The sequence below is a fragment of the Anguilla anguilla genome, chromosome 6 (assembly GCF_013347855.1).
Source record: "Anguilla anguilla isolate fAngAng1 chromosome 6, fAngAng1.pri, whole genome shotgun sequence".
NCBI classification, from domain to species: Eukaryota; Metazoa; Chordata; class Actinopteri; order Anguilliformes; family Anguillidae; genus Anguilla; species Anguilla anguilla.
The window spans coordinates 22,534,692-22,555,919 of NC_049206.1; the positions used below are offsets into that span (position 1 = coordinate 22,534,692).

The 21,228-nt window shown below is 40.4% G+C and overlaps 1 protein-coding gene across 1 annotated transcript in view; it reads left to right on the forward strand.

Moving 5' to 3' along the window:
• LOC118230536 (ras-related protein Rab-6B-like) overlaps nucleotides 1-20,638 on the forward strand; it is a 76,258-nt gene extending 55,620 nt beyond the window's left edge. The window contains exons 6-8 of the mRNA XM_035423641.1: nucleotides 7,155-7,248; nucleotides 11,121-11,187; nucleotides 17,797-20,638. Of these exons, the coding sequence (XP_035279532.1) occupies nucleotides 7,155-7,248; nucleotides 11,121-11,187; nucleotides 17,797-17,861 (226 nt within the window). The 3' untranslated portion in view covers nucleotides 17,862-20,638. The remainder of the gene's footprint in view (nucleotides 1-7,154; nucleotides 7,249-11,120; nucleotides 11,188-17,796) is intronic.
• Nucleotides 20,639-21,228: the final 590 nt, after the last annotated feature.

The window sequence follows — 21,228 nt, forward strand, 5'->3', positions numbered from 1 at the left end:
CGAAAAGGATGTCCAGGCGCACGTCAAACCACAGAATTGCCGTAATCCAGTCCAATTTCCTAGTGTCACGGAAGAACTCCGGGGAGGGCGCGGCTTTGAACCGAAAACCTAATCAATCGGGGCTGGCTGAGGGAAGTTGAATTTATTTACCTCAAAATAAGCATTGAAAGAGTGTATTGTTCTTAAGCTTCCCCGTAACAGCAGTGCACTGAAAGAACCGATTGTGTCTGCTGTCGCTCTCCAGACTCGGCAGAGACAAAGTCCATTCCGATTGGATCTGACCTTGTGTCTTGAATCCATTACCACAGCAACCAAGACAATATGGGCTGTTATTCTAATCAGTATCAAAGGCTTTTCTCTTACATTCTCAGGAGAATAATGCCAAACATACCGTTTTGTGGATAATCCATGTATTGCACATGCCAACCAGGGACATGTTTTGTGTTTTATAACAGTTTCATCACAGCAGCAGTTTCTGTTCTTTTTTAAAACCAGAAAGGTTGCTGACATGGTTGTAATTCATTTGCCAACTGCTTTAATGTCTCAGCTTAAGGAATGATAACATCCAGTCAGCAAGGTCTCTCATTTTTGTTTCCGAGAAAATTAACTTTCATTGTTTGGTTTGTGACAGAACCTGATACAGGCATGATCAAAACAGTTCATGCTGTATTACAACCTCTATCCTGTTCTGTATAACACAAATGTAAAGGTTACATTAAACAGTGTATAGCATTATTTATGTTTGTTCATTGTTAATTAATTTGATAATTTGACACATCTTGCCATTGTAATTAGTCAAACATTGAATATTTATATTTATCTGAATGTTCATAACATTCTGTTCTAGCGCACATTTTTGTAATTATTGAGATTTGCCATCACTATCAAAATCAAAGATGCAGTGGCACTTTCTTCAATCCCCGATTCACATCCATTTAGGTAATAATTCCTCTCAGTTTGTGTTTCCCTGGCTGTTGTAATGAAATGTGACACATTCCAGTTGGAAGAAACTGACTTATAATAAACCTTGTTAGCTATCAGAAAACACCATAGATTAAATCACAGTAGGTGAGAGAGGGAGCACTCTATTGATTGAAATGAAAATTGGGATTGTTTTTTTTTTGTTTTTTTTGTTTCCCTCTTCCCCCTGCCAGGGTTTGAGTCTATAGGAACATACATGATTGCCTTTGTGGAAGCTGCAGCAGGTTGGTGTTATCTGGTGAATAATTTATAGGAAGTTGTTAAAAAAAGAAGCAAAGGTTGCTATTAAGGATGATTCATCTGCACCTTTACTTATAGCTCCTGAAATATTTATCAAGAGACACCCGCTTTGTGCTGGTCCAAACCGAGTGGGTCATTTTGGATATATTCCACAAACAATTGACAAAATCTCTCGCATTTTTATGGTGCGACCATATATAATGTCATGCAATGTTAATGAGAGCTTGCTTGCACTGTGCTACCTACCAACACTAGTGAATGTTAGTGTTTGAGGTACAGCGTATTCAGAACAAAATCCTTACCTGGGTAATATTTTGAGCTTGGACCAGTAGGTTTGAAATGTGTGAAATAGGTTTTTTTTTTTTATTATACCAGGCAATTTTTGTGTTCAATTTGTAAAACTCAATATATTCATTTAGCACATAGGATGACTTACAAAACAGAGTACAAGCTTTCAAATATGACTTAAGAACTACAGTAGTATAACTGCACATGAGTAATATATCCCAGGGCTGATTTACTGAAGTTTTTAGCATACAAGCAAAGGATATTTCTCCATAAAAAATTATTTGGTCAAGAGAGTCATTTCCCTCATTGTCAGTAAAGCTGAGGGTTTGTCATGGAAGTCACAGGTGCCATGGATTCCATGACATTTCCTATTTTGTGCCATTTCTATGATTTCCTGTGTTTATAGTGCTTTCTGTGTGCTTTCAGCAGTTTTGGATGGTAACTGTCAACTGTGTCATTTGTATAGGCCTCCGCATTTTTAACAATAGCCTACTGCCAAATGCTGGGAGTAACAAAGTGTGACACTGTATACAGATTCTGGAATGCCCTTGGATTAAGATTCTTGTCCTTTATCTTTATCTTACCAGTTGTTTGACGGCCCCTCTCAACATATTGTACCAAAACAAACTACATGCAGATTATTTTAATAATTCAATTTGAGCATGCTCTGTTTCTAACACAATTTTGTTAAATAATTGGCAAGAAGGCGTGCTCTTTCTTTCTGTGATGCACCAAATTAAGTGAGTAAATGCACCAGCCATTTCACTCATAGGCTGCTCCTAGCCGTTTGAAGAAAAAAAAGAAACTTTAAGCACCTGTTACTGCTACAGTTGCTCATCTTATTTCATTTGATTCCCACTGTTGTGCATGAGATATATTAATTATTTAAATAAATTAACATAAAAACTCCGGGATTTCTTGCGGTTTTTTTTTCTTGTTTTTTCAGTTTTCCATGATTTTAAACAGGTTTGTTGTGACTGCTTAATGACTTCAGCCACTATTTTCCGTGACAAACACCCAGCCTTATTAATCAATATTCTGTAGTATTTTAGTGTCAGTTGTTTAGAAAATGTGGCATGTTTAAAAAATTCAACATAACAACACATTGAGGATTTTCAGTAAATACGTTGCCAGAAACATTATTCTTCTCTGCTAGATGACATCGCTTATCAAACAGTCTCTTCTGAGGTTTTGATTGGCCAGACATCTCGGTGTTGACCAGATATTCTGTATTCACAACAGCACACAGTCATGCCCCCGCTCAGCACTGCCTACCAATTAGTACCGGGGACAGAATGCACGTTACACATCACCCCTGGGCCCTCTTAATGAATGCCTTTGCATTATGAGGCAGTCAGGATTGTACAGCCCACACCATATCATACAGGCCAGTGTCATAATTCAGAGCGCTTATTGTTCTATCTTTGCAGGGACCCTTCATGAGGAATAAGCTTTCAGGAGGCCAGTCCTTCTACATGTTACTGGTGATATTGTTAGGTAGATTACATCCCTTACCCTCTTTGTTCAAAGTGTCATGCTCATGTATAGTACAAGTCATGCAATGGCAAGTCATCCTTGCATTTGCTTTTTTACGCTTTCAAAAATGAACCAGATGACAACAGCTATTTCAGGCTGTCTGTCAGTGTAACAATGGGGAAGACATGGAAGTAAGTTGGTAAACTCTGCACTAGTGTCAGGAAGAAGCTGGTAGTGCATGGAGCAGATTGCTCAGTGCTACACGTGCAGAACTGCAGGTACATTTTGAGCCAAGATGGGCGGAAGGGCTTGTTCTCATGTACTACTAATATGCCTCCTGACTCCAAAAAAAAAACAAAAAAACAAGTAACTTGTAATAATTAAACAGGAAGTAGCAAACAAGGCTCCTGAGTGAGTAATCAGTCACGATGTGGACAGAAAGCGTGCACAACTTATCGACTGGCCCTTCAGTCACATCTCATTTGCCTTTTTTCTTGCGTTCAGTGGCCAACAGACCAGACCAGGCCAGAGACGCATCTGCCAATCCTGACTACAGCAAGCTCACTTTAAAAAAAAAAAAAAAAAGGCAATCTGTTTGCAATAAGGGAAAAACCAATTTTCCCCACTGCGCCTCGGAAGCACCTCGGAATGCTGAAACGCCGCTTAATCCAAGTACATTTGGAGGCGGCGGATCGCATGGTAATAACGTTTAGGAGGCTATTAGCATTGGAACACGGGCTTAGATGTCTCGAAATTCCCACCGGCTTCCTCTCAGTCTCCAGCCAAAGTCTAATTGACAGATCGCCAGGCAGGAAAGTGCTGGGTGTGCAGTTTATGCATTGGACCAACAATCGGTCAATTAACATTCCATCCCAGGCATAATAGCCGATGAAGCTCCGGGGCTGTGGCAGGGGCGGGCTAACTCCTAGGACGAGAAATGCGCTCGGAGTGCCGTACGGTCCACATAGCGTCTGCAGGCTTTGTGGCGTCGGCATGCTTAGAAAACAACTCGCAGTCCATCCTTTATAAGCGATGTGAGTGCGCTCCTCCGATTACCTGCAATCTACGCGTTACTTCTTCTGTGTACAGTAGCCTACTGTTTGAAGTCTTTTGCTTTGAGTGTTCCAGGCCATTTTAAAGAGCGATGCTTTGAGTGTGTGTACTTTAGCGCTGATGATGGACAATGTGCTTCTATGGTGGAAATTGGTTCCAACAAAAGAGAAGCAGATGGCATTCTGCTGTTCCAAATTACCCACCAGTGTCAGCTAGAATCATCCACCTTGCTGGGGGGGGGGGAGGAGGGGAGGGGAGCGAGCAGTGCCAATGAACAGAGCCTTTTGCTGAAGGGATCAACAGCCGATTCCAGATCATGGCTTCGTTATGCAGCTCTGAGCTGTGAGAAAGCGCACTGCTTTTGATCTCAAAATAAGAGTCACATTTACCCCTCTCCTGTGGCCATTTCTATTACCATCTCTGGGATAATTTCTGCCAGGTCAGTGGTTTCTCTGAAATGAGCACAGCACGCGAGACCTTAAAGACAATATATTCACTGTTCACCAGGTAAATGGATTTTCCTCTTTTTTTTTTTGAAGATGCTGTAGTAACAGAGTGCTGAGACTGATGTTCTTGAAGTCATTGAATGGCATTGTAAAGCCAGTGGCCTGAATTCAATTGGCAACTGTTCTTAGATGAGACTTAATTAAATGCAGGTGTTTTTATGTTCACCAAGTTTTTATGTCCCCCAAAACAGTTCAGCGAATTCAGCAATCAGCAAGAGCAACTTGCCAACTCTGTTTATGTGGAAAATAATTAATTGCAAGTCAAAGTAAAAGACATTAGCATGATTTTATGCTTGCCAATGTATTGCTAAGGTTATTTTTTGGGGAGAATATGCAGAAGGTTTAAGTGCTAGTGAGCCCGCTCATTCACATTTTACCAATCCCCTGCTGCCGTTTCTGTATGAGATTATCTTAAAAAGAAGCTGTAGAAGCTGGCATGGTCACAAGGCAATCAGTATCACCGTGGAAACAGACCAGTTTGCCCGCACTCGCTTTCCACCAACAGACTGAGCTGGAGAACGATTGCTCTTTCAGTCCAGCACTGGACCTGCCAATCTGAACTCGCAGTCTAAATCAAAACTCACGGCGTCATACATTTCAATTCACTGGTGCAAAATATGAGGCGCAACAGCACTTCTGGGGCATGTCACTGTCCGTAGGCTTCTCTTCTTCTAATTATGGAAGGCTTCCTAACATTTTTGACTCCTGTTCCTTTATGCTCCATTTCTTCCCATTGCTCACTTTGTACTACTTTTCCCAGTCTCTCCTTGGAAACACTTGAAAGAGAGAAGAAAGATGCCACCTGGCTCGGTACAAAGCCCATTTGGGAGGCCATGGAAGCCATATGTGACCCACAGCACGGAGGCCCCTCATTTCCTTTGCTTTTTTTTGAACTCTGTGATGGTTCACGATGTAAACCATCAAAGAAAGTCAGAGCTTATCGTCAGGATGGCTTCAATCTGACTCACCACTCAATGGAAACACCTGACCAAAGAACTTTTCATTTCATCAGTCTTCCACTTTTCTGTTTACAATGACTTAAATGCAGGCCAGTTTTTACTGAAAGATCGGTAACATAGAATATACAGTCTTTTTTGTGTCGAAAGAGCCCACAGACTCGCAGACTCGCAAATTGTAGTCAGTTTTGTCTCAGACCTGGACGATGGTCCCATCCAAATCAATTTTTGTGTCTAAATTCAGCTGCAGGATTGGGCGGGACAGCGAGGTCCGGCACCTGGTAAACGGTAATGACATGCCTATCCCGAGGACCACAGCACCACTGCAGCGGGGAGTTTTAGACTCACCGTTTCTTCACTCGAGTAGAACTGGGGGGGGGGGGGGGGGGGGGGGGGGGGGCGAGGCTCTTATTACCATAATGAGAGGGCCTGCAAAAGCATAGCACACGTTGACTCATTCTCCCAACACAACAGTTGTCAAGACGAACATTCAAATATTGTTTTTATATGATCGGTTCCACACCCTCGAGGCTCACTGAAGGAAACCGAAAGTAATGTGCAATTTTAAGGATGATGCCTGCTTTTATTGTACTTTGAATATTGAATATTGAATTAATGGAATTTTTTACTTGAGCACAGGGGTTCTTTGCAGCTATGCTGTTCCTCTGATAAGGCTGGGCGAATACAGAGCCAATGTTTTGGCGTACGCATATTCCTTCTTACTTACCAAATTTTAATTCGTTTTTCTGTCAGTCATTGTTAATCAATGGGAAGAGATTTCTGAAATGGGATACTCACAGCATAAGTATTGTGATAAGCATGTAATGGTGCAATGACTACAGCACTGCTTCCTTAACAGTGGGTTGGAACCCACTGACGAGTTGTGGGAGTGGCTGAGGTGGGCTATTAGGTACACATAAAATAAATCTCTTTCTAAACGGTATACACTTTCCACTGATGTCCAATTTTACACCGCACTAGTTACGTACTCTCTATTAGGCTACGGTGTATGTGCAGTTGTTTTGCTATAAATTCCACATTTGAACAAATATTGGGTGACAGTTTAATTTAAGACATTGCTGGTTTAAATCATGTGTGGAACTCGTAATTAAGATATTGCTGAATAACACAATTAGGAAGCATCACACTGTCTGGTGCCCAGTCAGAAAATGGACGAAGAGCCCAGCCAACTCGTACAATGCAGCAGTCTCCCGTAGGGCGGTAGGCACTGTGATTTAAGCATGGTCATGTCCCAGCTGGCTACGTGTAATCGGAAAACAATACGAGTCACTACTTTTATTACTGTGCCAATAGCCCTCTTCAGAAACCCGAATGCAGATTCATTCATTAGTGTGTCAACAAAATGCGCTTTAATTACTATCTGCCCACACAGCTGTGAATCAGTTTTCCCATCATTTAATTAATGAGGTAAGATTGCAGTGGAAAACAGCGACTTATGAGGCTTGCTCAGGCGAATCACTCTTTTGTGTTTTCTTTTGGATGAAGATCATTTTAAATAATCTTTTACTCTGAATATAAATGGAGTGACTTATTTCCCCTTAATCTCATTTGCTTTTGAATCAGTAATTTCCATTTGGATCAACCTTGGCGGTTTTTGCTCACAGAACATCTGTCATTTTAAACATTTCCTCAGGCAAATTACAATTGAAGAGGGAGAGCAGAGAGCCAAAGAGCTGAATGTAATGTTCATCGAGACCAGCGCAAAGACTGGCTACAACGTCAAGCAGGTAAGCCTACCGTCAACAGTATGGACAGCAGGGATGGAAGGGAGAGGATCTGTAAACCCCCAGTGTGGGTGGATATATCAAATACGATAGTCAGCCAATCAATGTGTTTTGCTGTTGAGAGCAGTGTTTTGGTTGGTTTACAGCCCATCGAAGCCTCGCTCTTCCATCACTGTTGAATAGCTTAGGCCAGGCATGGCCAAATCTGGTCCTGGAAAGCAGTTTTTTGTTGCTACTCAGCACTTAATTGATCATACAATGCATTTTATAATTAAATCACTTTGCCCGATTTCTTGCATCTAAACTGACTGTCTGCTGCTTTTTTTAAAAGGTTAAAAAAAAGAGTTCTTTCCAGACCCGGAGTCTTTCCACGTTCAGAATGGGAAAGCCCAGGTTTATACAGCCAACGTGTTGTTTGATTTTCCTCCTATACACAAAAATGCATGGTGCTGTTTTAGTTGTGATGCACAACTTTCCTTTTCCTGTTTGTAAACTGGCTGAATGCCTGTGACTAAACACAATGTCCTAAAAATCAATGTGTCACATAATCAGCACAAACCGTAGAAGCAGCCAGCAAATCACTTGTGCGTTTACAGTGGTTCTGTTTGGTTAATATTTCTTGCCTTCTCCCCCAGGGTACTTTCCAATAGGCTACATTAGTTTGACAGCTGTGCAGTCTTGAGTGAAACATATGTGTATAAATTCTAGATTAATTAACTACCTTATTTAAATAAGGTCATATCATTTAAAGGTATAGTTTACACTCAAGTGTGTCAAAATTTTCCAAAGGGGCAATTTTCAGTCATGGTATCTATTTTCAGTACGGCATATTAACAACAACAAAAATAAATTAATAAATAAAAAATAGCAAATACCCAGAGCTTACATATGTAGAGTTTACATTCTTTTATATTCTTTTTATATTCTAATAAGGCCATTAAATGCACAACATGAATACATAGCAGTTGCCTTCAATGTAATTTACAGTTGTCAGAAATAACCATCTGAAACAGAAATAACTGGCAGTTTTTCAATAATTACGGCACATCAAGATAAATATTCACAGCTGTGTCAACATTCAGACTAAATACACTGATTATCTGACATGATGAGCTCGAGTTGATAGTCCGAGATACAAGATGTCTAAGGGTGCACAGTAAAAATGGTTCAATCACATATTTTTTACAACCCATCTTCAACCCATCCTACCTGATACTCTAGAATATATATAAATTTAGCATGCAAAGTCTGCCGCGAAGTGCTTAGCCAAACCTATGGCCTCTCCTGGCTGCAGTTATGTCATCACAGGCATGCATAGGTCAATGGGACTTGACTGATGTGTGTTGGAGGAGGATAGATCCTCACTATAGAGGTCATGGCATATTGATTCGACTCTGCGCTTTGATCAAAAAGCAGCCATTTCGCTCTTTGCATTTACAAGAACAGCTGAGGTCCTTTGGGATTCAGCAGATTTCACATGATACCCACTACGCCAGGCCACATTAAAAAGGAGGCTAGGTATATATGTACGTCCATGTTACTGTACTGTGTATGCATATCAGTAATACTGATACAAATTTCTATGCGCAAGTAATGTAAATATATCTTTGCTACAGGTACCCAAGAATATATTACGATCGTTAATTTTGCTTGTAATTGCTGAAATGATTGTAATGAAACATTATTTTTACAAGCACCCCTTTCAGTGATTACCAAGCAAGTCATAAATCCAGTTGTCACCCAAGGTTAATTTGTGTTGTATCAGTTTTAGTAATCATTTAACTTTGTACACACTACATTGTCTCAATAATTGTTTTGCTGCTGAAAAATTTAGTACAAAAGGCTCCACTTGAATAATTATAGCTGAGATAAAAGTGAAACCAAATGAAAAGAAAAGAAAGATCCAACAAATAATTGCTGAGAATGGTTGGGTTTCAAACAACATTTGTCCTTGCCTTTGACTAACAATTAAAAGCAATAATTATTCTTGAAAAATAATTCTTTGAAAACACAATTTCGCAAGTCCAACAATAATTAAAAGGTCAAGGACAAATGTTAATAGAATACAGACCAATGCATGCTTATGAAAAAACCCTAATTAGTCCTGTCCTGTTTTTTCTCCAGTCATGCTGAAACACTAGACCTTTTATCTTCAATACTGCTTGGCTATAGGAGAATAATGGGATGGCTGGGGACTGAAACAATAACCCACATACTGAAGACTCCACTGTTCAAATAGCCTGCCTCCTTCCATACCCTTTTAACTGCATATAGTGAATATCACAAAAAGATATATTGAAGATAATTTTGTGAAAAATCTGTTTATTATTGGTGTATACATTATTCATGTACACGTTTAGTCTACTAATGTATGCTTATTGTTCTAAGCACTACGTTCAGTTGAACAATAGAATTTACGGTTATCATAAATGTGGTAACATGCGTATACCATACATGTATTTGGGATATTGCAATGCAATATTTATAGCATGTGGTGTATACTGTTTAGACAACTTTGAATAGTCGTCCTTAATTACACTACCAAGAAATATATTTTTTTCAGATGTCCTGTTTTATCGCACTGAAGTTCATAATTATGTGTGTGTATGTGTGTGCGTGCATGCGTGCATCTGTGTGTGTCTGTGGTTTGCCAACAATTACGATGTCGCATTTGTATGCTGTCCCAATCACAAAGTTTTATAGGCTCCTGTTGCCTGAGCTGTCAAGAGCATTTGCTTGAATGCGGCAAACAAAATTTTATCAGCAGCTTTTATTTATTCATTTATTTATTTATTGCTCTGACCTGTGTGATTGCTTAGTTTTCCATATATTCGTGCCAAAACTGCATGATGGATTAAAATCCAATTTAACAAATCGGGGCCTAAATACAGGTCTGTGCTGTTTGCTGTTGCTTGGAAGCTGGCAGCTGATTATGCTGGATTTCCATTTTGCTGACGGCTTTGCTCAGCACCACTTAAGGGGGCATGATGGTACCGACAGGCTAAATAAAAAGAGGTCTCAGTCCGATAAATGGACGTACACCACTGTCCATTGTAATGCTGAAAGATGAGCTTTGTTTTAGCTATGTACTTGGACCAGTCCTCCTTCTCACCATTTGATCATAGCATATTTACCAGTGAAAACTTTAATAAACATGTGCTTTTTGCTGCCTTATCATACGTGTACATCGTTTGTCTGTTGATAAATAGCACCACATATACAGTATATTTACCTTGAATCTTAACACAGCTGGAAGTAAGTTCTTTGCGGGCATTTTTTGCACATTTTCCTTTCCCAATAACCTTTGCATGAGCCACTGGGGAAGGACAAAAGTCACATGATCCACTGCAAGAACAATGCATTTGTATCCAAACAAACCGGGGCACATTAATGGCCCTCACGTGCAGGGCCTCGGTAATGACCCAGCAAAGACTGCTTTCAGAGTCATTTCAGAGTCGGTCTCTGGAAATGGGCATTCGCGAGAGAGAGATGCACTGTGGTTAATTGTGTGTCTGAAATGGAGCTCTTCCCCAGCCCCGCAGTGTTTTTGGGCTCTGATTGGGAGTAACAGGACGGGAAGCTCAGTCCGCAGAACCAGACGGGGATGGCGGTCGCCGAGCTGCACCGAGTCACGGCTCTGTCTGCCAGGCGGCCGCTATGTCGGGCCTGGCTAGCGGAACATGAGTTCCTGGGTCTCTGAGCTGCGGATGAACGGAGCTGCCTTGTAGCCGGGTCAGGGTGGACGCGTCCTTCGGCTGAGTGGAGTGTTTGGGCCTGCGGGGGAGAGTATGAACCCAAACCCGGACCCCTCGTCCTTGAGTCGAGCCTGAGCGGCAGGCTTCTGACCCTTCTCTCTCTCTCCCTCTCCTTGGCAGCTGTTTCGACGTGTGGCGGCCGCCCTGCCAGGGATGGAGAGCATGCAGGAGACGAGCAAAGAAGGCAGTATCCTTTCTCTTTCGCCTCACATTGTGGCCTACAATTGCTTTTCAGTCTGGAAATACTGGAATTGTCTCCTAAACAACTATCAACATTAAATGAAATTTTCATATTATGGCCCCAAAAGTATGATTACCTTTCAATGGGGAGATGGTCTATTGCAGCATAAATCCACAATTGTCTTTCGGCTGGGAAATAGTTATATTGCAGTCTACAACAAAACATTTTATAATACATTTTTTTCTTCTGAGGTTATAGAACTCATCAAGCAATTCATTCTGTAACTACAATTTCCTTACAGTGGGGAAACACTGGAATTGTGGAGTAAACGACTATCAACTTTAAACATTGACAAAATCACCGTGGTCCAAAACCACAATTGCATTTCCGTGGGAAAAAAACCTTGATTATGACTACACTTTTTTAAAAACTATTTTCAGTTTGCAGCAGTTTGAATTTTGAGTTTGCCAAAAAATCAGTCTGCGTAGTTTGTGGATATGTGGTTTGACAGATATCTTGAGTAGGGTTGTGAATGTGTGTTCCTCTGATAAAAGAGGATATGATTAAGCTTTCTCATGGCGTAATCTCCAGCTGACTGGATGTTAACTGTACACTGTAGCAAAGACATTGATTACTGATCGGTGATTACATAGAATCAAATATAACTACAGTGCCCTCCATAACCTTTGGGACAAGGGCATATTTTTTTTTCATGATTTGGTTCTGTACTCCACATTAAACAATTCACATGTGGTTTAAATTCACCTTCTTGGCTTCTAATAAAGGGTATTTGTTATACATTTTGGTTTCACCATGTAGAAATGACAGCACTTTTTATCCATAGCCTCTCTATTTTAGGGCACCGTAATGTTTGGGACAAATTGCTTCACACATTGCTGATTAGTGAAATGTATAAAAAGTGCAGTAATGGTGAAATCAAAATGTTCTTTAAAAACTGTCCTTTAATGAAAGTTGGGATTCTGGACTTTGTCTAAAACATTATGGAGGGCACTGCAGAAAGCACTGAGCACCTGCCATTTATTTTTACTTTTCTGTTTCTGTTCCCAAATATATAATCTACTCTTTTAAACAGTCCAGCATTTCTGACTTTTTTTTTTTTTTTTAATATCAGAACTAATCCATCTGGAAGCAGAACATCTGTACAGGATATGGAAATGTAGAATGCCATTTGAGAGCCAAAACCTGAAAGAACTTGTTTCAGATCACTTTTGCCTACATCATTTTATGATGCTATTATGATGAGAAAATTTAAAACATTTTATTTAATTTTACGTTTTGTGCAGTGTGGATCATAAAACTGAGCACAGTGATCAATTTGTTTTTCATCTGTAATGCCGGTTTTTCGTCAGAAATACTCTGGCTGGAATGAGCTCATGAGTTGTAGAGTGAAAGAAGCCTGCCTCTTTTATGAGCTCATTCACTGTCATCAACTGCATTGTCACATTTTCAGTGTTGCTAAATTGAAGGTTTTCCCAAATCACAAAACTGAGGTGGATTCACTTGTCAATGCACTGGGAATAAAAATAGTGATGTGATTTGCTGTGAATCTGATTGAACAAGACTGTGGAATGAGATGCATCAAGCAGTGAATTCTTGGTCGGCAGGCAGCGAACCCACAGACGGGCAGTCGGATAACCAGTACTGAACGTGGTTAATGTGTGGCACTTGAATCAGTGGGGCCTGGTTCCCTCTCTTCATCCCCTCCCTGTGGCTCCATATATTGGAATGGACAGGAATACTGTAACCCAGTAACATTTAAATTGCTGATTCTACTTTTAGATGTTGATATAGCTTTTACTTTGATTAACATCATTTTGACTTACCAGTCATCGTTTCCCTCCTCTTCATTATTATATGAAAACAATTGTAATACCTATTACTTAAATGTATATTATTATTAGTATACATATATTTATTGAAAACATGTTCATGAATGGAATATTTTAGCATTATTCCTCAATTTATTAAATTACATGAATTATAGTGATTATAGTATATTAATTGCATTAAAACAGGGGTCATTGTGAAGCTGGTGACTAGCAAACAGATTTTTTTTTATAAAGGTTAACTTGTTCTTTAAAAAAGTTCCCACCTGCACTGTTAGCCACAAAGTTTCTAGGCTACACCTCTTCCTATTTTTTGGATTTTTCAGTATTAAAGTACTTTAAGGTTTGTTTGATGAAATACTTAAGTGTGGTTGATTGAACTGCTTATGACCAAAACTGTCTAAGTGCATTTCATTGAAGCTGGTGGTAAATTTTCTTAATCCTTCCACATGTTTATTTTTCTTGTCAGCCTCATTGGTGGTTAAATAGAGCCTCACACCACTCAACATTTATATGAGTCATTACCTATTAAGGTCATGTAATAGATCCTCTTCTCTCATTTTCTGCCTCCTGAATATTTTGTTTTTAGCACTCTTTAGCACTTCATCTCAGTATTTCTTTCGCACTAGGTAACAGCACAAAATGAGCTGCCATCCCATTTCTCTTTCAAACATGGGTTCTTCTCTTATGTACAACAACTATACCCATCCAGTTGTGGACACACAATCAATGCCCATATCCCAAGGGGATGGAGGGCTGTATAAATCCTATATGGAAAATACTGGGAAATACTCCTATAATGGAAAATGCCCGCTCTGCTTTCTTTGACATATTAATTTAGTCGAAAGTGGCTTGGATTTGTTTCGCTTATCCCAATGGAACGCTTCCTTGGGGCAATGGTGTGGGTCTCCCGAATTACTATGTGGAGTGAGTGCCTGGGAGTCGTCACGTAGGACACCTCGTCATCAGTCAAGCAAATGGAGCGCATATGAACAGCTTGCGCCAGGCAGCCAACGCTCGTCCCGATCACCGTAGGCCACTTGGAAAGAGGGCCTTCATTTGTACTGCTTATAAATTGTACGGTGCTGAGCAGCCTCACCCGGCCCCTCAATTCAAGTAAGACAAACTCTCACTACCTCGCAATTTGTCACCGTAGTCATAAGATAATCGGAAAAGCGCAAGCGGCGAAGGGCATTCTTTTGTAACTGTACAGACCGCAATCTGAAAACGGGATTCGTGCCGTTAACACTAACATTTTGCTGATCGTATTTCGGAAAACTGTTTGCCTCAGAAGAAAAACATCCAATATATATCAGAAATGTCATTTTGCACGCTCCCGTGGTGTGACGTGAACATAAGCGAAGCAGCTATTGTTAGTTTGACGCTGTTTGTGTTGCTTTTCGCTTTGGCACGCCGTTCGTTTTCCAAGGAAGTCAGCGTTCAGGGATGAAAGTGGAGTACTCTTGAACATGCTGCTTTCTGTTCTTGCGGAATGTTGTCTTTTCCTTCTTCCACACAGCCAGTTACGCATCTGGTTTTCTTTGACGGATTACTTTTTACTCTGAAAACAAGATAACATTTACCCTAACCTACCTCCTCTTTTCCATGGTAATTGACAGCGCTTATTACCATGCCCCCACCCATATTTCTACAGTTTGTGCCACGTCTCCTTTTTTTTGTTCCTTCATCAGACGTGTCATCGCCATAGTAACCAGCGATGTTCAGAAAATTGCGTTCATTTTCATTTTTCCTTAGCTTCCATTTGCCTGTCTTAAAAAATCATTCAATGCAATTTATATTTTCTACATTTGTGAACTGTAAAGCTTATTTCAGACATTGGAGTCACCAGTGACCCCAGTCCGAAATTTGTCTTTCTCCTTTAAAGATTGGGACACCCTTGTTTGAATGTTCATCTGCATAACTGTATGTGGTACATACATAAAAAGTTGGACAGTTCTGATTGGTCTGGGGCATTAATGTGAAGAAGTACCAAGACAGTGCAGTGCAGTGCAGTGACCCCAACCCAGTTTAAAAGTGTACCATGCTAGAAATGAGAAAATTCTAGAATAAAGCCTGCTTCTTTTGTAATATGTTTTGGGGCACCATTTATAAGAAAAGAAGAGAGCAAAGGTTTGATAATCAAGAAATAGCCTCTCACAGAACAGACAGTGCCATATGTTCTTGCCCCCCCCCCTCCTGAATTTGTGTTAGGTTGGTGGTAAGCTGAGACCCTTTTCAGTGAAAACAAAAGACAGTGGTTGATGCAGTTTATGAGAGCCACTTCTTATAATTGCCTGTTTCCTTAGGAGAAGGTCAGGTTACTAGTTACCAGAGTCCAGTTGATTTATGAAGGGTGCCGGGACCCGCGTGTAATAAACCTCTTTTCTGCTTTTGAAGGGCAATCTGGATGTTTAGACCCTGCTCATTATCTCCAGTGCATAGCGGAAGGCAGAGGTCAGGTGAAGACATTGTCACCTTAAGGTCTATTGTGTTAATGGGAATAGTAAAGTCGGCCGATGGGCACTTTGTGACCTGTGTACAGATGCAGCAGTGCAAGCATTTAGTGTTCATCACTCTGAAAACTTCAAAAACCTCATTCCCCAGATTCATTGATATGTTGTTATCAGCAGCAATACAAAATACATCACTCCTGACTTGCATTAATTGCTTTAAGTCTGTCAATTCCCCTCACTTAGGGGTCTATCTGTCCCCTTTACTTAGGGGTCTATCTGATACCCTCATTTAGGGGCCTCTCTGTAGCCCTCATTTAGGGGTCTATCTGTACCCTCACTTTGGGATCTATCTGTCTCCTTGCTTAAGGGTTAGTTTGTACCCTAACATTGGAGGCTCGCCATCTCCCTCACATAGAGGTCTATATGTTCTCTGAGATATGTCTGCCTCCCTCACTGGGTTCCCTGGATATCATTTTCCTTTCCATTTGCTGATTGTGCTCAGCTGTATCCTTCAGGTGTAATCTGCCAAACGGCCAATCCTCCCTCCATTGTGGCTCACCATGTCCCTGCCCAGCATCAGCCAGTCCTTTAGGCAACACCCATCAGCTCTCAGGGACCAAGGCCCAACAGCCTCATCAAAGCTCCTCTCTCACAGCATGCCAAGGCTAACCGTCCCCTCCCCCCCCTTACCCATCCCCAGGAGGGTCACTCCCATGGCCCTTTCCGAACTGTTGACAAGGCCCAAGAGTCCTCCCGCTCTGAAACATTCCACGGATACCCAGGAGCCTGAAATCTACACAGGCCCTGTCGATTACATCAGCAGCCAAGGAAAGAGCCAGAGGGAGAGAGCTGAGAGCTCAGTCCTGAAAACTTGCCACTTTGTCAATAAGAGAGCCTTTCAGACATTACTCCACCCACATGGTGCCAAAGCACTCGGGTCTGCTTTCAATTCTGATTGGCTGCCAACAGTTTATATTTAATCTATATTTCAACCTTCGCTGGCTCAAATGCACATCGCATGCATTTTTTATTCTTTTTATTTTCTGTGGTGTATTTTCCCAGCTGAAGCCTTTTTACATAGACAAATTAGGCCTTGTTAATAGCCTTACTGAAATTAGAAGCTGTGATTGGAAATACCTCTCCAACACCTGCGGTTAGAGAATATTTTTCCTTTTACACAACACTGTTTCACTGATGAGGGTACTATGCTTCTTATCTTCTCATTTTTAATTATTTTTTAAATCATTTAAATTTGGAAAACGCAAATGCAAATCTTTAAGGAATACCGCATTTTTCTCATTCATTTTTTTTTTATCAGTCTGGCCTCTTTTTTTTATCAGTCTCGCCTCTTTTTTCCAGCTCAGTGTTTTTGTCCCTGTATTTACATTGTTGTGCTTTGACGGCTGTCATGGCATGGTAGAAAAAGTGGTAGAAAAGATAGCAGAGAACTGTGCTCTGGAGAGGGGGGGGGGGCTGGGCGGGGGCAAGTTTGGAGTCAACAGGGAAGAATGCCAGAATGCCAGCTCCTGAGAGACCGCAGAGTGCTGCCAAGGCTGCAGGGAGCGATGATGCAGCACATTTCCTGCTGAATGTCAGGCCTCCGTCAGTACTGCTTTCCTCTTGGCTGCCTGCAGTGTGGTCTGTAGGATATTCTTATTTTGTCCTTCAGTTCAGCTCAATTAAATTGGATTCAGTTCAATTATATTCATTTATATAAAATTTGCTACAATTGTATGATATTACTCCTTTTTTTTCCAATTAAAAAAAAACACATGGAGAGACCATGAAATACACTAGCAACCCATCTAAAAGTACTGCACTGAGCTATTTTGATTATCATAGAAAGCTTATTATCCTTTACAATAGCTACAGTGTATTACATGAAAACATTTCTTTAAATAGATGCAATGAATTTGTAATGCATAAAAGCATCTGAGTTATTTATAGGTACTGTAAACCATCCATTTCACAGATTTTGCTATCGCTGTGTTCTCTTTGTTATGTCGGTTCTTGTGATAGTACAACAGTGGATTTACAGGTCTATCAGAAAACAACTGCTTGTTGTATTTTATTTTTTTATTTGAGCTATTTTTGTTTTGTGTTGTGCTTGTTATGTGTTTTTTATTCATAGAAAAACAATAGTGGGTTACATTAAGTGGAAATTAAGGTTTAAAACAAATATATAAATTGTGTGCATAGGCAAAAACAAGAGAGGTCAAAATGGGAGATGTTTGCTTACTGTATATCATCTCATCATGTACTGACTGTGCTGAGCCCTTTTCCTACAAATTTTTCCTTAATGGCGCACTCTCCAGTGATTGACATCAAGCTGGACAAACCACAGGAGCCTCCAACCAGCGAGAGTGGGTGTTCCTGTTAATGCACAGGACTGGACTGGGCAGCTTCATTTACCACATGCTTGTTGTGTTGCTTCCTATTGGTTAGCTTCCAGTTGAGTTTTCAGATATTCGGATATTTGGCCTTTTACATCTGATTGGTTGGAACTAGTGTCTTCAATCTTCAGTTGTAAAATATTGTACTTTATTAACTAAATTGCCAAAAAGTTTTAAAAATTCAAAAATGAAAAAAAAAACAGAAAGGAAAAAAATGGTAGATTAATTTCAAATGTGTGTATACTTTTTGAAAACTAGAATGGTACAGTTTTTTGTTTTGTATTTTTGTATACATAAGGAAAAGCACTAAAATGATGCAGACAACCTAAGTATTCAGCTTGTTCAAGAGTGAGAGGGATTGGGCTGGATAGTCCAATAAAAATAGCATTCCTAAGTGAATATACACAGCATGCATGCAAGCAGTTTTTGAGCGTTAATTCTGTCTGCTGGTGTACACAAGTTTAAAATGTTAAAGCTTATTAACACCTGTGACTTTATGCATCACGTGGAAAGTTATCTTGTCCAACATTCCTGTAAAAAAAAAAAAAAAAACTGGATTTCAGTACATGATTTAAGAATTTGTTTTTCAGTCAGTTGAATGTGTAAATGTTACCTATCTATACAAGCAACTTTAGATAGCAACTGGGCCCTTTGAACAAGCCATGTCCTTTGCATCAGTGCATATTGACCATTTTTGCTGATGGAATTTCACAAGCTTTCCCAAACACTGAGACATGCTACAAAGTACTGTATATAGTGTTTATATGATTGTGATCACTCTTTGTTAGATACAGTCCTTATTCACCCATGTAGAAGATACATAGCAGGCTTTAAGGATCAAAGGGCTTCACTCCAGCCTTTGTCTTTTCCCACTGACAGCCACACATTCGCTGCACAGTGTCTTATGTCTTATCTATAGTCTGTTTTGTCATGGCCTTACTCTCTAACCGATTCACTGGATAAAATTACATTGGTAGCTGATCTGTCCCACTCCATCTACCTACAATACCTCTTAAGAACGTGTGCTTTTCTGGCCTCGTCTCCACAAAAAAATCACGGGAGACATGACTGGCAATAGACAACAGTAGTATGCACATTTCGGCCTTTGCTGCGCTTAAAGTTATGAAGTTAGCCGCCGTTAGCATGGAGCAACGAGGGATGACCTCTACAGGGATTGGGTGTCCTGAGATTGTCCTCAAGACAAAGACAACATTGGTCAGCCTGTCTAAAAAACCGAAGCGCTATGAAAGCACTTAGCTGTTTTCGCGGGACTGCCTTGGGGGGGACCACACTCACCACAGAGCTCGCTTACCAAGAAAAACTTGGTCCGTTAGCATGGTGCAACGTCTGCAGGTTTATATGCAAAAATTTTAAAAAGGAAATTAACACTAGGGAACAGCAAAGGAACTTCAAAACATTCAGATTTCTGGTGGCCCAGTGGTTAGTGAAATGGTTGTTTTATTTGACATGTCTTCTTTGTGTGAGAATTAAATGCACTTTTTGTATATGTTTTGACAATGAAATATCTGCATAGTAGCCTTTTCCATTAATGAAACATTACACGCATCTTCATAGGAGCTAGAATACCTTAAAGATTCATATTGTGTTTTTAAATGATGCATAATTATTAGAAAGCTATTTTCAAAATGGCTAACATTGTCAGGCTCAATTCAACCAAAATATTTATGCAGGAACCTCTTAGAATATGAGGATACAGCTGGAGTAAGGTGCAGGCGTGTGCTGCTGCCGTATGTTTCTGAATGCTTTTAGATGAGTTGAACAGGAGATGGGTTCACTGTGTCTGTACATCTGACTAAGACCAGGATACCACTTGCTTTAATCAAAGAACACTAAAATCGTCTGACAAACACCCTTCTACAATATTTACTTATTTGCTTCTAGCCCTTTCTCTGCCAATAGAGGACTTTGACTGTAAATTTGTCTGTTAATCTGAAATGTTGAAAGTGCACTGTAGATTCATATCCAACCGTTGTTGTTTTCAACATAGATGTATATTGCTGCCTGAGAGGACTGCAGAAGGGGTAAAATATTCAGGCGCTCACTGGACAACTAAACTGGAGAGCCCAACCCCCACCCACCCCCTCGCCCCACACTGTAAAATACCATGGCGCATATCCACCATAGTTGTGAAGGAAGCCCAGAAAGCCTCCTCGTAGTTGTCCATGTTACCGCTTACTTTGATGAGCTTTTTTCTCCCGTTTACTTGTTTATTACACCGGTGCCTTCTTGGAACACTTTTTGGCATGTCATGTGCTCCTTGTGGGGGGTCTAGAACATTCTGCAGTGGGGCTTTTGGGCATAGAAATGAAAACCTGGGGAGTTTGGGGTGGGGAGTACTTCTTAATTGGGTTAATTGACATGTGTATTTGTCATTCATTTACCACGTACCTTAGAATGTGTCAGAGCATTTTTTTGTTTTGTTGAGTCAGCGCTGTAGCCAGGCCTGGAGTGTCAGCAGAACCTTCCATGTAAGGAAGTACCCACCTTGGTATAGTTTCATTTGGCTGGGCTTTGAGAGGGAGGACTGGCATTCCCCCAGCTTCCACACAGCACTAGGGGCCCGTAGTGCTTTCTGTAGCGTTGCTTCAACGTCACGGCAACGTCGAGGCAATGTTGTGCGCTAGCTGGGGTCCTGCTAGGTAGGGTGAGGCCATTCACCTTCAGGGCAGGCTCTTCATTCACACTGTATAGAGATTTAGCATGTCTGTCTAAAAGATCAATAAAAATGTCTTATTACCAAAAACTGTGAGTGGTTCAATCATTATCAAATGCGTTTTTTTCACCTGATGATTTATTATGGGAATTTCAATTACCTTATTGTGTGCTTGATGTTTTCCATTTGGGTTTATTTTTAAATTTTTACATTACATTTGACTTAATTCGATGAAACCTTTCGTCAATCAGTTGTATATACCACATACTGTATTTCTCAGACAGAAGGGCCACCTATAGTTGTTGTGTAGTATCCTGATAATATTAATTGTGTGTGCATTTGTACATTTATTCCATTGCTGTAAGCGACCAATGGAGAGGAGCCATTTGAACTAATGTTCCTAGCAGCAACTAAAAATAAATTGCATGCGTATGTATTAGTGTGTATGTATGTGTGTATCTTTGTGTGGGTGTATATTTATGAACCCGAATATACATATAGCCAAGTAAACATTTTTTTAAATATCATATGTAATGTCAGACCAAAGGGTCCATGAACTGGAAGTACAGTGACTGCATTTTAGCTGGTGTTACCACATGCTGTACATCTGGAAAGACCCTTTTTGCAGACTAAATGTGTGTGAGTTTTCGTGAGGGTGTCACCTGCGCAGTGCTGTCAGC